Source organism: Leucoraja erinacea, chromosome 9 (genome assembly GCF_028641065.1).
Source record: "Leucoraja erinacea ecotype New England chromosome 9, Leri_hhj_1, whole genome shotgun sequence".
NCBI classification, from domain to species: Eukaryota; Metazoa; Chordata; class Chondrichthyes; order Rajiformes; family Rajidae; genus Leucoraja; species Leucoraja erinaceus.
This window is the reverse complement of record NC_073385.1, coordinates 27,209,192-27,222,721: the sequence shown is the minus strand read 5'-3', so window position 1 is coordinate 27,222,721 and position 13,530 is coordinate 27,209,192. Positions and strand designations below refer to the sequence as shown.

At 43.2% G+C, this 13,530-nt stretch overlaps 1 protein-coding gene across 2 annotated transcripts in view; it reads left to right on the top strand.

Moving 5' to 3' along the window:
- Positions 1-13,530, top strand: part of LOC129700153 (glycogen phosphorylase, liver form-like) — a 130,368-nt gene that overhangs the window by 92,967 nt on the left and 23,871 nt on the right. For both annotated transcript variants that reach the window (XM_055640390.1, XM_055640391.1), the window contains 4 exons: positions 8,887-8,988; positions 9,079-9,226; positions 9,758-9,816; positions 12,685-12,826. In XM_055640390.1, the coding sequence (XP_055496365.1) occupies positions 8,887-8,988; positions 9,079-9,226; positions 9,758-9,816; positions 12,685-12,826 (451 nt within the window). The remainder of the gene's footprint in view (positions 1-8,886; positions 8,989-9,078; positions 9,227-9,757; positions 9,817-12,684; positions 12,827-13,530) is intronic.

Here is a 13,530-nt window from a genome sequence, read left to right as displayed (position 1 = left end):
ATCCGCACAAATTCGAAAAGACCAAATGGTGTGATAATGGCCGTCTTCGGGATATCGTCGGGGCGGACTGGAATTTGATTGTACCCTCGCACGAGGTCCACCTTGGAAAATACGGATGCCCCAGCCAGATGGGCATTGAAACACTGAATGTGCGGGACCGGATACCTGTCGGCGACAGTCGCATCATTCAGGCGCCGGTAATCGCCACACGGGCGCCAGCCCCCGTCCTTCTTAGGGACCATGTGGAGCGGTGAGGCCCATGGGCTATCGGAGGGACGCACGATGCCCAACGCCTCCATCTGGCGGAACTCCTCCCGAGCTAGACGGAGCTTGTCTGGGGCGAGACGACGTGCCCGGGCGTGCACAGGCGGGCCAGTAGTGGGGATATGGTGCTCCACCCCGTGCTTCGGGGTGGAGGAGTGGAAGTGGGGTTCGAGAATGCCAGGAAAATCTGCCAGGATACGCGCGAAAGTCGCATCCACGGATGACAGGGGGCCATCAGGGCGTACTACAGGATCACCAGTACGGAGGAAGACTGGCTCCAGCGTGACAGAGTGCATCAGGCGCCGCCGCTTGACATCCACGAGCAGTGAATAGGCTCTAAGGAAGCCGGCGCCCAGCAGCGGCTGGGAAACGTCTGCAATGACGAACCTCCACGAAAACGAGTTGCGGCCAAAGTTGAGGGGAATGGTGCGAAACCCGTAGGTGCGAATAGCACTCCCGTTTGCCGCGGTGAGGAGGGGGCCTTGTTTGCCCGCCCGGATGTCAGTGATGGAGGGAGGCAGAACACTCACTTCCGCACCCGTGTTGACGAGGAAACGTCCCCCACTGCGGCGATCCCAAGCGAAAACGCGATGAATCGTGCTGGCCGCCGAAGGAATCGCTGACGACCGGCCCTTTAGTTTCCCGAGAACGAACAGGGTGGGTGACAAAGCCTGGCTTCAGCTCCCCAGCGGCGATGATAATAACACCAACCTGCTTTGCTGGCGTCTGGTTGAACTGCAGGCTGGTTTGAGCGCCAGCGACCTCCGCTGGCATCTGGTGAAACTGCAAGCCGATTTGGCTGGTTTGAACGCCAGCGACCTCTGCTGGCATTGGTTTGAACTGCAGGCTGGCCGTGCTGGAAGGACGTGCCTGCTGCTGAATGCGTAATGGCCGCCGGATTTTGCCGCGGGGGCCGACCGGGAGCAGTGGAGACGCGGTGGATAGCGGTCCCGACCTGCTCTGAGTCTCCAAACGCCTCGGGAAGGACGTCCACTGCTTCCAGGTTGCGATGGCGAGAATTCCACAGCTCGTCGGCATGTTCACCCAGCGCCAGCATGTCGGTAAACGGATCCCTGGCGAGCTGCATGCGAATGTCGAGAGGCAGCTGCTGCAGGTAGGCATATTTAAAGAAAGCACGGCTCATGGTCCCCCATTAGGGTGAGCATGTCTTCCAGGAGGTCGCCCAGGCCGTCCATTCTGAAAATGCGAGCTGCCCGCTGGGCATCACCCAGGCCAAACCTCCTGATGAGAAATGCTTTAAGGCCAGTATATTTGTTTGTTACCGGGGGGGCCCTGAGGAAAGGCTTAACCCGCCTCGCGGTCAGTTGGTCAAGCGAGCCAACCACGTAAAAGTACTTGGTCTCATCCTGCGTGATACCTCGCGCAGCAAACTGGGCTTCTGCCTGCTGGAACCAGGTTTCGGGTTCTTCAGTCCATAGTGTTGGGAGCTTCAGCGCAACAGCGTTATTATCCATCACGACGCGTGATGAACGAAGTCGGGGTCACCAGTGTAGTGGCCTGGTCAAGGTCATGAAAAGACCGGACGCCAGGCGGATTCAAAAGAAGCTTTTTAATTACCACAGTTCAAGAACACACACCGACACTCTTATCTCTACCCCTGGGGAGTCAACCGGTAAACCCCGTGGCAGACCTACGCCCCTGTCCCTCAATCGTCGAGGGGGATGATCCAAGGAATGGCCTACCCCCCAGGGACCGCCACATACTGGTGATTAATACATCCCAGGATCGGTTTCAACGCGGGATGAAGTTAAGTACATAAACTGGAGCCAGGTGCATTAATCATCCTTGAACAGAAAGATCAGCTCCGCTCTGTGATCTTTGCTCGAACACTCGCTGTTGTATTTCAATCGCCAATTGTACCCTTGACTGGACAGACTGATGTGTGTATTAGAAGGGACTGCAGATGCTGGTTTAAACTGAAGATAGACACAAAATGCTGGAGTAACTCAGCTGGATGAGCTCTATGAGTATAGAAGCTGGGATGTAATGTTAAAATTGTACAAGGCATTGGTGAGACCAAATCAGGAGTATGGTGTACAATTTTGGTCGCCCAATTATTGGAATGATGTCAACAAAATAGAGAGAGTACAGAGGAGATTTACTAGAATGTTGCCTGGGTTTCAACAAATAAGTTGCAGAGAAAGGTTGAATAAGTTAGGTCTTTATTCTCTGGAGCGCGGAAGGTTAAGGGGGGGACTTGATAGAGGTCTTTAAAATGATGAGAGGGATAGACAGAGTTGACGTGGATAAGCTTTTCCCACTGAGAGTAGGGAAGATTCAAACAAGGGGACATGACTTCAGAATTAAGGGACAGAAGTTTAGGGGTAACATGAGGGGGAACGTCTTTACTCAGAGTGGTAACGGTGTGGAATGAGCTTCCAGTGGAAATGGTGGAGGCAGGTTCGTTGATATCATTTAAAAATAAATTGGATAGGCATATGGATGAGAAGGGAATGGAGGGTTATGGTATGAGTGCAGGCAGGTGGGGCTAAGGGAAAATAATTTTTCGGCATGGACTTGTAGGGCCGAGATGGCCTGTTTCCGTGCTGTAATTGTTATATGGTTATATGGATAGGCAGCATCTCTGGAGAGAAGGAATGGGTGACGTTTTGGATCGAGACCCTTCAGACTGAAAGTCACGGGAAAAGGACTTTCAGTCTGAAGAAGGAACTCGACTACCTTCAGTTTAAACCAGCACCTGCAGTTCCTTCCTAAGCATTCCCTCTCCTTCATGCCATTTTTAATGGTTGAATTGCAGATAAGGCAGGTCATTGAAATATTGCTCTGACAGCAAGCAAACATTTGCTAAACTTAATTCCATCCTGGGCTGTAAGCCAAAGCTCCCATCCGTCCTGCTCAAAAAAAATAATTGTTGCATGCTCCGATTCCATTCTAAGTTAGTATTTAAGGAACTTTTCAATTACCATACCAAATCATCCCCTTAATAGTTTTCCTCGTTTCTATTTTCAAATAAAGAAACCAACCCTACCCGACTCCACTCTATGATCTTTGCTGATTACACAGTCCACAGAAGTCGGGTCGGGTTTGATAAAATGGCAGACGTCCCGCTCCGTTCCCTACTACACGTTAGTCCATTGGATTTTGAAGGAGTGGACCATCTTGCTCCGCTCTATGATCTTTGGTTTATACATAGCCCTCCCATTTCAGGGCACCATAATGTTTGGGACACATGGCTTCACAGGTGTTTACAATTGCTCAGGTGTGTTTAATTGCCTCCTTATTGCAGGTATAAGAGAGCTCTCAGCACCTAATCTTTCCTCCAGTCTTTCCATCACCTTTGGAAACATTTATTGCTGTTTATCAACATGGGGACCAAAGTCGTCCCAATGAAAGTCAAAAAAGCCATTATGAGACTGAGAAACAAGAAAAAAACACTGTTAGAGACATCAACCAAACCTTAGGCTTACCAAAATCAACTGTTTGGAACATCATTAAGAGAGCACTGGTGAGCTAACCAATCGCAAAGGGACAGGCAGGCCAAGGAAGACCTCCACAGCTGATGACAGAAGAATTCTCTATAATAAAGAAACATTTCCAAACACCTGTCTGATCGATCAGAAACATTCTTCATGAGTCAGGTGTGATTTTGTCAATGGCCACTGTCCACAGAAAACTTTATGAACAGAAATACAGAGGCTACACTGCTAGATGCAAACCACTGGTTAGCTGCAAAAATAGGATGGTCAGGTTACAGTTTACCAAGAAGTACTTAAAAGAGCAACCACAGTTCTGGAAAAAGTTCTTGTGGACAGATGAGATGAAGATTAACATATCAGAGTGATGGCAAGAGCCAAGTATGGAGGAGAGAAGGAACTGCCCAAGATCTAAAGCATACCAACTCATCTGTGAAACAAAGTGATGGGGTGTTATGGCCTGGGCATGTATAGCTGCTGAAGGTACTGGATCACTTATCTTTATTGATGATAGTAGCATAATGAATTCTGAAGTGTACAGAAACATCCTATCTGCTCAAGTTCAAACAAATGCATCAAAACTCATTGGCAGATGGTTCATTCCAGCAAGACAATCATCTCAAACATACTGCTAAAGCAACAAAGGTGTTTATCAAAGCTAAAAAACGATCACTTCTTGAGTGGCCAAGTTAATCACCTGATCTGAACCCAATTGAGCATGCCTTTTTGTAATGAAGAGGAAACTGAAGTAGACTAGCCCCCAAAACAAGCATAAGCTCAAGATGGCTGCAATACAGGCCTTGTAGAGCATCACCAGTGAAGATGCCCAGCAACTGGTGCTGTCCATAAATCACAGACTTCGAGCAGTCATTGCATGCAAAGGACATGCAACAAAATACTAAACATGACTACTAGGAGCGCTAGTATGGGTGTTGTGGGCTGAAGGGACTGGTTTCCAGAGGGCTAGTATGCAAATTGTGCGCCAAATGGATTCTTGGGCTGGCGTCTCAGTCAATCAAGCCTGTTGTGCTGGCAACTCACTCACGGCTGGTGGGCTGGTAGTTGACTCACGGCTAATCCTTGAAATTCTATTTCAAGCAGGGTATAAGGCCACCAAATTCAAGTGCAGTTTCTTACCACTTCTAGCAGGGTGCAAGGCCACCAAATTCAAGTGCAGTTTCATACCATTTGAAGTAGGGTGCAAAGCTACTAAAGACAGCGAGGCGTGACCTCTCCCTCCTCCATCTTGCAGAGACTGAGCCACACCCACATTTCCGGGTTTTATAACCCCTCCCCCACCACACCGGAAAAGGTGTGGCTTTCATGGAGTGATTGACAGGAGAGAGATTCTCAACATTTAAAAAAAAAACTAATAACACTTTTATTTTTCATTGATGGGAAGAATCCTCTGCACCTGCTCAGTGGAGGGGGGTACTGAGTAACATGGCCAAAAATCACAGCCGTAAGTGGTAGCGTTTTATCTAAAATCAATATACAGTGCAAACAGGAAGTAAGTGCATTTACAGTAGTGCCTTTCAACTTCAAGCCAATGCACCCACGCCACCATTTGCAGTAAGTAGTGCATTTCAACTTCATTCCACCATTTGCAGTAAGTGGTGCCTTTCAACTTCAAGCCAATGCACCCAAGCCACCATTTGCAGTAAGTAATGCCTTTTAACTTCAAGCCATTGCATCCAAGCCACCATTTGCAGTAAGTAGTGCATTTTAACTTCAAGCCATTGCATCCAAGCCACCATTTGCAGTAAGTAGTGCCTTTCAACTTCAAGCCACCATTTGCAGTGCCTTTCAACATAATGCCAAAGCACCCAAGCTACAATTTGCAGTAAGTAGTGTATTTCAACTTAATGCCAAAGCACCCAAGCCACCATTTGCAGTAAGTAGTGCCTTTCAACTTCAAGCCAATGCACCCACGCCCCCCATTTGCAGTAAGTAATGCATTTTAACTTCAAGCCATTGCACCCAAGCCACCATCTACAGTAAGTAGTGCCTTTCAACTTCAAGCCACACCCAAGCCATCATTTGCAGTTAGTGCCTTTCAACTTCATGCCACCATTTGCAGTAAGTGGTGTCTTTCAACTTCAAGCCACACCCAAGACATCATTTGCAGTAAGTAGTGCCTTTCAACTTCAAAGCTCCCGAGCCACCATTTGCAGTGTGGTGTCTTTCAACTTCAAGCTACACCCAAGCCATAATTTGCAGTAAGTGGTGTCTTTCAACTTCAAGCCACACCCAAGCTACCATTTGCAGTAAGTAGTGCCTTTCACCATCAAGCCAAAGCTACCAAGCCCACCATTCACGGTAATAGTGCCTTTCCACTTCAAGCCAAAGCTCCCAAGCCACCATTTGCAGTAAGTAGTGCCTTTCAACTTCAAGTCAAAGCTCCCAAGCCACCGTTTGCAGTAAGTAGTGCCTCTCAACTTCATGCCACCATTTGCAGTAAGTGGTGTCTTTCAACTTCAAGCCACACCCAAGCCATCATTTGCAGTAAGTAGTGCCTTTCAACTTCAAAGCTCCCGAGCCACCATATGCAGCGTGGTGTATTTCAACTTCAAGCCACAACCAAGTCACCATTTGCAGTAATAGTACCTTTCAACTTCAAGCCAAAGCAACCAAGCCACAATTTGCAGTAATAGTGCCTTTCAACTTCAAGCCAATGCACCCACGCCCCCCATTTGCAGTAAGTAGTGCCTTTCAACTTCAAGCCACACCCAAGCCATCATTTGCAGGAAGTAGTGCCTTTCAACTTCAAGCCACAATTTGCAGTAAGTAGTGCCTTTCAACTTCAAGTCAAAGCTCCCAAGCCACCATTTGCAGTAATAGTGCCTTTCAACTTCAAGCCAAAGCAACCAAGCCACCATTTGCAGTAATAGTGCCTTTCAACTTTGCCAAAGCTCCCAAGCCACCATTTTCATTAAGTAGTGCCTTTCAACTTCATGCCACCATTTGCAGTAAGTAATGCCTTTCAATTTCAAGACACACCCAAGCCAAGCCAACCAGGGAGGGGAATGGGGCTTTCTGGAGCACTAGTATGAACCATTTTAGAACCAATAGTCATTTTTTTGCAAGATTTAGAACCAATAGAGACACTTTTTGCAAACTTTAGAACAATAGGCATTTTTTTGAAAGCTTTAGAACCAATAGACACTTTTTTTGGCTTTCTTTAAAACAAGCAGACATTTTTTTGACAGAGTCGTGACCTCTCCCTCCCTCATCTTGCAGAGACTGAGCCACATCCACACTTCTGGGTTTTATAATCCCTCCCCCATCCCACCAGAAGGGGCGTGGCCGCCATGCTGTGATTGACAGGAGAGAGTTTCTCAACATTTTTTAAATACGAATAACACTATTATTTTACATTGATGGGAAGAATCCTCTGCCTTTGCTGAGCGGAGGGAAACTGAGTAAGATGGCCAAAAATCACAGCCGTAAGTGGTAGCGTTTTATCTAAAATCAATATACAGTGCAAACAGGAAGTTGTCAAGTTTACACTTTTAATCATGTGCTTTATTTCAAACCAACCGCCACCACCAACCATTTGCTGTGCTTTATTTCAAACCAACCACCACCAACAACCATTTGCTGTGCTTTATTTCAAACCAACCGCCACAACCAACCATTTGCCGTGCTTTATTTGAAACCAACCGCCACCACCAACCATTTGCTGTGCTTCATCTCAAAACCAACCGCCACCAACAATCATTTGGTGTGCTTCATCTCAAACCAACCACCACCAACAACCATTTGCTGTGCTTTATTTCAAACCAACCACCACCAACAACCATTTGCTGTGCTTTATTTCAAACCAACCACCACCAACAACAATTTGCTGTGCTTTTTCAAACCAACCACATTTTCATTTTCAAACCACATAAGGGCACTCAAGGTCAGTAAAACCACACTCACAGTTTAGTAGACATGTGTTCAGTGTTATTCACAGCTCAGACTGAGAGACGTGACCCTCTCCCCCGTCTTGCAGAGACTGACTGACACACTCAACACTTCCGGGTTTTATTGTCCCTCGGGATGGGGCGTGGCCAACAGGAGAGAGAACCTCAACATTTTTTAAACACTAATAACTCTTATTTTTCATCGATGGGAAGAATCCTCTTGTCAGCGAAGGGGGACTCTGAGTAAGATGGCCAAAAATCACAGCCATAAGCGGCAGCGTTTTTTCTAAAATCAATATACAGAACAACAGGAAGTGATCATGATCAGACTTTTAGTAATATAGATTTTAAAGAATAACCAATATTCAATATATTTGTGAGGAATCCAGCTAACAAAACATTACCATTAAAGATTGTTGTATGTATAGGAAGGAACTACAGATGCTGGTTTAAACCAAAAGTGGACTCAAAATGCTGGAATAACAGCGGGACAATCAGCATCTCTATCTTACATCAGATAGGTGGAATGGGTGACTTTTCGGGTCGAGACCCTTCTTCAAACTGAGTCTTTATTCAAATAGGTCTTTATTCTTTGGAGCGCAGAAGGTTAAGGGGGGACTTGATAGAGGTCTTTAAAATGATGAGAGGGCTAGACAGAGTGGATAAGCTTTTCCCACTAAGAGTAGGGAAGATTCAAACAAGAGGACATGACTTGAGAATTAAGGGACAGAGGTTTAGGGGTAACATGAGGGGGAACTTCTTTACTCAGAGAGTGGTAGCTGTGTGGAATGAGCTTCCAGTGAAGGTGGTGGAGGCAGGTTCGATTTTATCATTTAAAAATAAATTGGATAGTTATATGGACGAGAAAGGAATGGAGGGTTATGGTCTAAGTGCAGGTAGATGGGATTAGGGGAGAATACGTGTTCGGCACGGGCTAGAAGGGCCGAGATGGCCTGTTTCCGTGCTGTAATTGTTATATGGTTAATGTTGTGTATCTGTTTGATATCATGCTCATACCTAAATTTCAGTCTCAGGAACAATTTATTTTTGTGATTTGTAGCTTTGATAATTTTTTTATATTGCAAATTATCCGCTTAATATTTCCTCTGTTTTGCTTAAATGAAAGTCTTGGCATAGCAGTCCAGTATATAAGAACAGAACTATTTTGAATTCATATTGTATCTTATATAAAACCAGGAGAATTGTGAATTTATTTAAACTGTAGAATAAGAATATTAATGCCCTTTAATGTGTTATAGAAAATAGGAGTGGGCTTCATTAAAGAACTGGACCAGCTACAGAAACTGCATGCCTTCGTAAATGATGGTCAATTCATTGAGGAGATTATGACGGTGAAAATGGTAGAGATATTTAAATGATGCAAATTCTGCATTCTTGAAAACTAGTTATTGTGTATATAGCAACGTTTCTCATTTTTGTCCTGTTAATAGAGAAATAAAATCAAACTTGCTACCATGCTGGAAAAAGACTATGGGATCTCAATCGATGTAACGTCTATGTTTGATGTTCATGTGAAACGAATCCATGAGTACAAACGGCAGCTCATGAATTGCCTTTATATCATTGTCATGTACAATCGTGAGTATGAAATCAGAAAACAAAGTTTTAATATCAATTATTTTATTGTGATGTCAGTATGGAATCCGTACTTAAAATACATTATTTCATGAACAATGTAGAAATCACATTGATATTATTCGATTTTCAGGAGGATTGTTTATACTTGCGATATATCTTTGTGAAAAGATCATCCACGTTATTGCAAATTTCCTCCTGCCTTTAAATGTTTTTCCTACAGTATAAGAAAAAACGTAATTTGATTGGTTCTGTTAAAAATATTGCAATGAATTTCATTCTCTATTTTCAATTTTTAGATACAAAATGAATTGAAAATATTTATTTCCAATATAGATTGTGAAAACTAAAAGTGAACTATATTGGTTGCTACATTATTAAGAATGCAAGAACATTACAAAATTTCTGTGTGCATAATTTTATTGTATGAAAATTACCAGATATTTGTTTTGAATGAAACCTACACACTTAAATGCAAATCTTAAATTTAACAGTGACAGATTTCTATTTGTATTTGTTTATATCTTGTGTAAGGAATTAGGAAGAACCCAAACACGTCGTTTGTTGCAAGAACTGTTATGATTGGGGGTAAGGTAAGATTTATTTCCTTTATCTATCTGCAGCAATCATCACGTCATCTTTCCCATTACAACCAAATACTGATATGGATTGCAGTATTTTGCCAAATTCCATGCACAGTTTCAAATTGTGAGCAGTGCTTGTGGAAGATTTGTACCGTGGGCAACCTGTATTCCAAACAAAATATTAAACTAATTAGGAAATAAAAGACATGATTTGGATAAAATCATGGATATTCTTTTACTTTTTTTGGCCAAGATTTATTCCTATGCCAACTTTTTTTAAATTAAAAAAATAAAGTTTATGCAAAATGAAAAATATGCAAAACAAAGCCGGACAAAAACTGTATACATTTTTATAATTTATACATATTAGTCACTCTTACTAGTATTGGCATCTGTCCGCACAGTGGCGCAGCTGAGACCTATGGCCTCACAGCGCCTGAGATCCTGATTAATTCCTGACTTTGGGGGCTGTTTGTGTGGAGTTTGCACATTCATCCTGGTTTTCTCCAAGTGCTCCGGTTTTCTCTCACATTCCAAAGACATATGGGTTTGTAGGTTAATTTGGCTTTGGTAAAATTGTAAATTGCCCTGAGTGTGTAGGATCGTGTTGGTGTACGGGGTGGTCAACATGGACTCAATGGCTCTACAATCCTCGAAATGTGGTATGATCAGTGCTTTATAAAGCCTCAGCATTACTACCCTGCTTTTATATTCTAGTCCCCTCAAAAGGGATGCTAATGTTTCATTTGCAATCTGCAGCCTGCAAATTAACTTTCTGGGAGTTATGCACCAGCACTCCCAAATCCCTTTGCAACTCTGATTTCGGAATCCTCTCCACATTTAGAAAATAGTCTATGCCTTTACACCAAAGTGCATGACTGCACACTATGCTATGCTGTATTCCATCTGCCACCTCTTTGCCCATTCTCCCAACCTTTCCAAGTCCTTCTGTAGACTCCCCGCTTCCTCTACCTGCCCCTCCACCATTCTTTGTATCATCTGCAAACTTAGCCATAAAGGCATCAATTCCATCATCTAAATAAATAATTTACAATATGAAAAGTAGTGGACCTAACACCAACCCCTGTGGAGTATCACTAGTCATCGATAGCCAATCAAAAAAAGTCCCCATAATTCCCACACTTTGCCTTCTGTCATTCAGCCAACTATCTATCCATGCTAATATATTCCCTCTAATACCATGGGCTCTCATCTTGTTGAGCAGCCTCAAATGCGGCACTTTATCAAAGGCCTTCTGAAAATCCAGATAAACAATATCCACTGACTCTCCTTTGTCGATCCTGTTTTTTATGTCCTCAAAGAACTCCAATTGATTTATCAGGTAACATTCCTTCACAAAACCATGCTGACTTTGGTCTACTTTATCATGTGCTTCTAATTACTTGGAAACCTCATCCTTAATAATGATCTATAAAATCTTACCAACTACTGAAGTCAGGCTAGATTGCCTATTGTTTCCCCTCTTGCCTTGCTCGCTTCTTGAACAGTGGAATAACATTTGCAATTTTCCATTCCTCTGCGACCACTCCTGACTCTAGTGATTCTTGGAAGATCACTACTAATACCATCACAATCTCTAAAGCTACCTCTTTCAGAACCTTGGGTGTAGTCCATCTGGTCCAGGTGACTTATCCACCTTCAGATCTTTCAGCTTCCCAAGCACTTTCTCTTTAGTAAAAGCATTAATTTCTGCCCCCTGACTCCCTTGATTTTCTGGCACATTACTGATGTCTTCCGCTGTGAACACTGACACAATTTTTTTTAATTAAATTTGTCTACCATTTTTATTCCCACTACTTCACCAGTGTCATTTCCCCAAGGTCCAATGTCTTGTCTCCCTTTTACTCTTTATATATCTGAAGACATTTTTGGTATCCTCTTTTATATTATTGGCTTGCTGACCTTCATATTTCATCTTTTCGCCCATTGACTTTTTAGTTGCCCTCTGTTGGGTTTTTAAAACGTTCCCAATCCTCTAGCTTCCTAGTAATCTGCAAAATATATTATATGCCTTCTCTTTTATTTCTCTGGTGTCTTTGACTCCCTTTGTCAGCCATGGTCGACTAATTCTCCCCTTAGAGTCTTTCTTCCTCTGGGATGAAAGGATCTTGTGTCTTCCAAATTATCCCAGAAACTCCTTCCATTACTGCTCCACTGTTCTTCCTGGTAAGGTCCCTTTCCATTCAACTTTAGCCAGCTCCTCCCTCATGCCTCTGTAGTTACCTTAACTCAACAATAATACAGAATACAGTATTTTGGGTTTGAAGAAGGGTTCCGGCCCGAAACATCATCCATCCATGTTCTCTAGAGATGCTGCGTTTCTGACCCACTGAGTTTCTCCAGTACTTTGTGTCTGTCTTCAATAAAATGAACACATCTGATTTAATCTTCTCAAACTGCAAGATCCTTTAAGCTACTTAATTAATTTGAATGTGCTTTAATCACCACATATTTTGTGAAAGTTCAATATTTCAATACTCAATTTATTTCTATTCAAAAAATATGTAACTATCATTCAAACTGTACGCATCATGGAAATATCAAACAGCATTTAAAATATATGCTATAATTATACAGATATCAGCAGAAAATTCACTGCTGTAGACAAAATGTACACATTTTGACTCAACCTTTGGCAGAAAATTCACTGTAAAACTAAAAAAAAAAAAAAAAAAAATGAAAAAAAAAAAAAATCACCTGCAGTAGACAAAAATTAATCAAATGTAACTTTTGACTCAACCTTTGGCAGTAATTGGATTAATCAAAGTTAACTGTTTCTGGTTAAAACAAGAAGGTCTTTGTGATGGCTCACATGTTACCAATCTTTTCTTAAGGTCAAACATTCTTTTCTCCTAGGCTGCTCCTGGCTATCATATGGCTAAATTGATTATTAAACTTATCACATCTGTGGCAAATATAGTGAACAATGACCCTGTAATTAACAAGAAGTTGAAGGTTGTTTTTCTGGAAAACTACAGAGTTTCACTTGCTGAGAAAGGTATTACCAATTTGCAAAACAGTATTTTTCTTTATATGTTTGTTGACCTTTTCAGATGCGTGGTAGTACATTATGCACTTAGAAATGAGTATATCTATTCTATCTATCTATCTATATATATATAAAACTCAAATCCATCCGACGTCCGCCTGCAGTACGGATCCCTTCCTGCATTTTGATTCGTTGACGGCTGCTCCTTCCTATCAGCTTCCAACACACTTCGAAACAATGTTGCAAGACAGGAACACTGAACTTTTCACTGCTGCAGCAGGCAGGGAAGGTGCAATTGAGGGAGGCAGGGGAGTGCTGGAAACTTACATTTGGCAACGGCTTCAGTTCCATTGGAGGAGACGGGTGCATGGTGGAATATTGGGTTGGGGGAATCACACCATTGGGGGAGCAGACCCAACGGGTCTGCACTTGGTCTAGTTAATATATAAAACTCAAACCCATCCGTCCGCCTGCAGTACGGATCCCTTCCTGCCTTTCGATTCGTTCCCGCCGTGCGATGTCACAATGCCCGATGCTCGCGGACGTCCAATCGGAATGGATCCATTTGCATGTACGGCTTCCGGCCGCGTTTCTTCCTTTGATTCTCCGCAACTCCGAAACCGGACGCAGAATCGCCGACGTCTTTTCCATTTCGGTAGAGATTTCGCTTTTCTTTCTAAGTATCCGCTCCTCATTACATTTCGTCGTGTTTA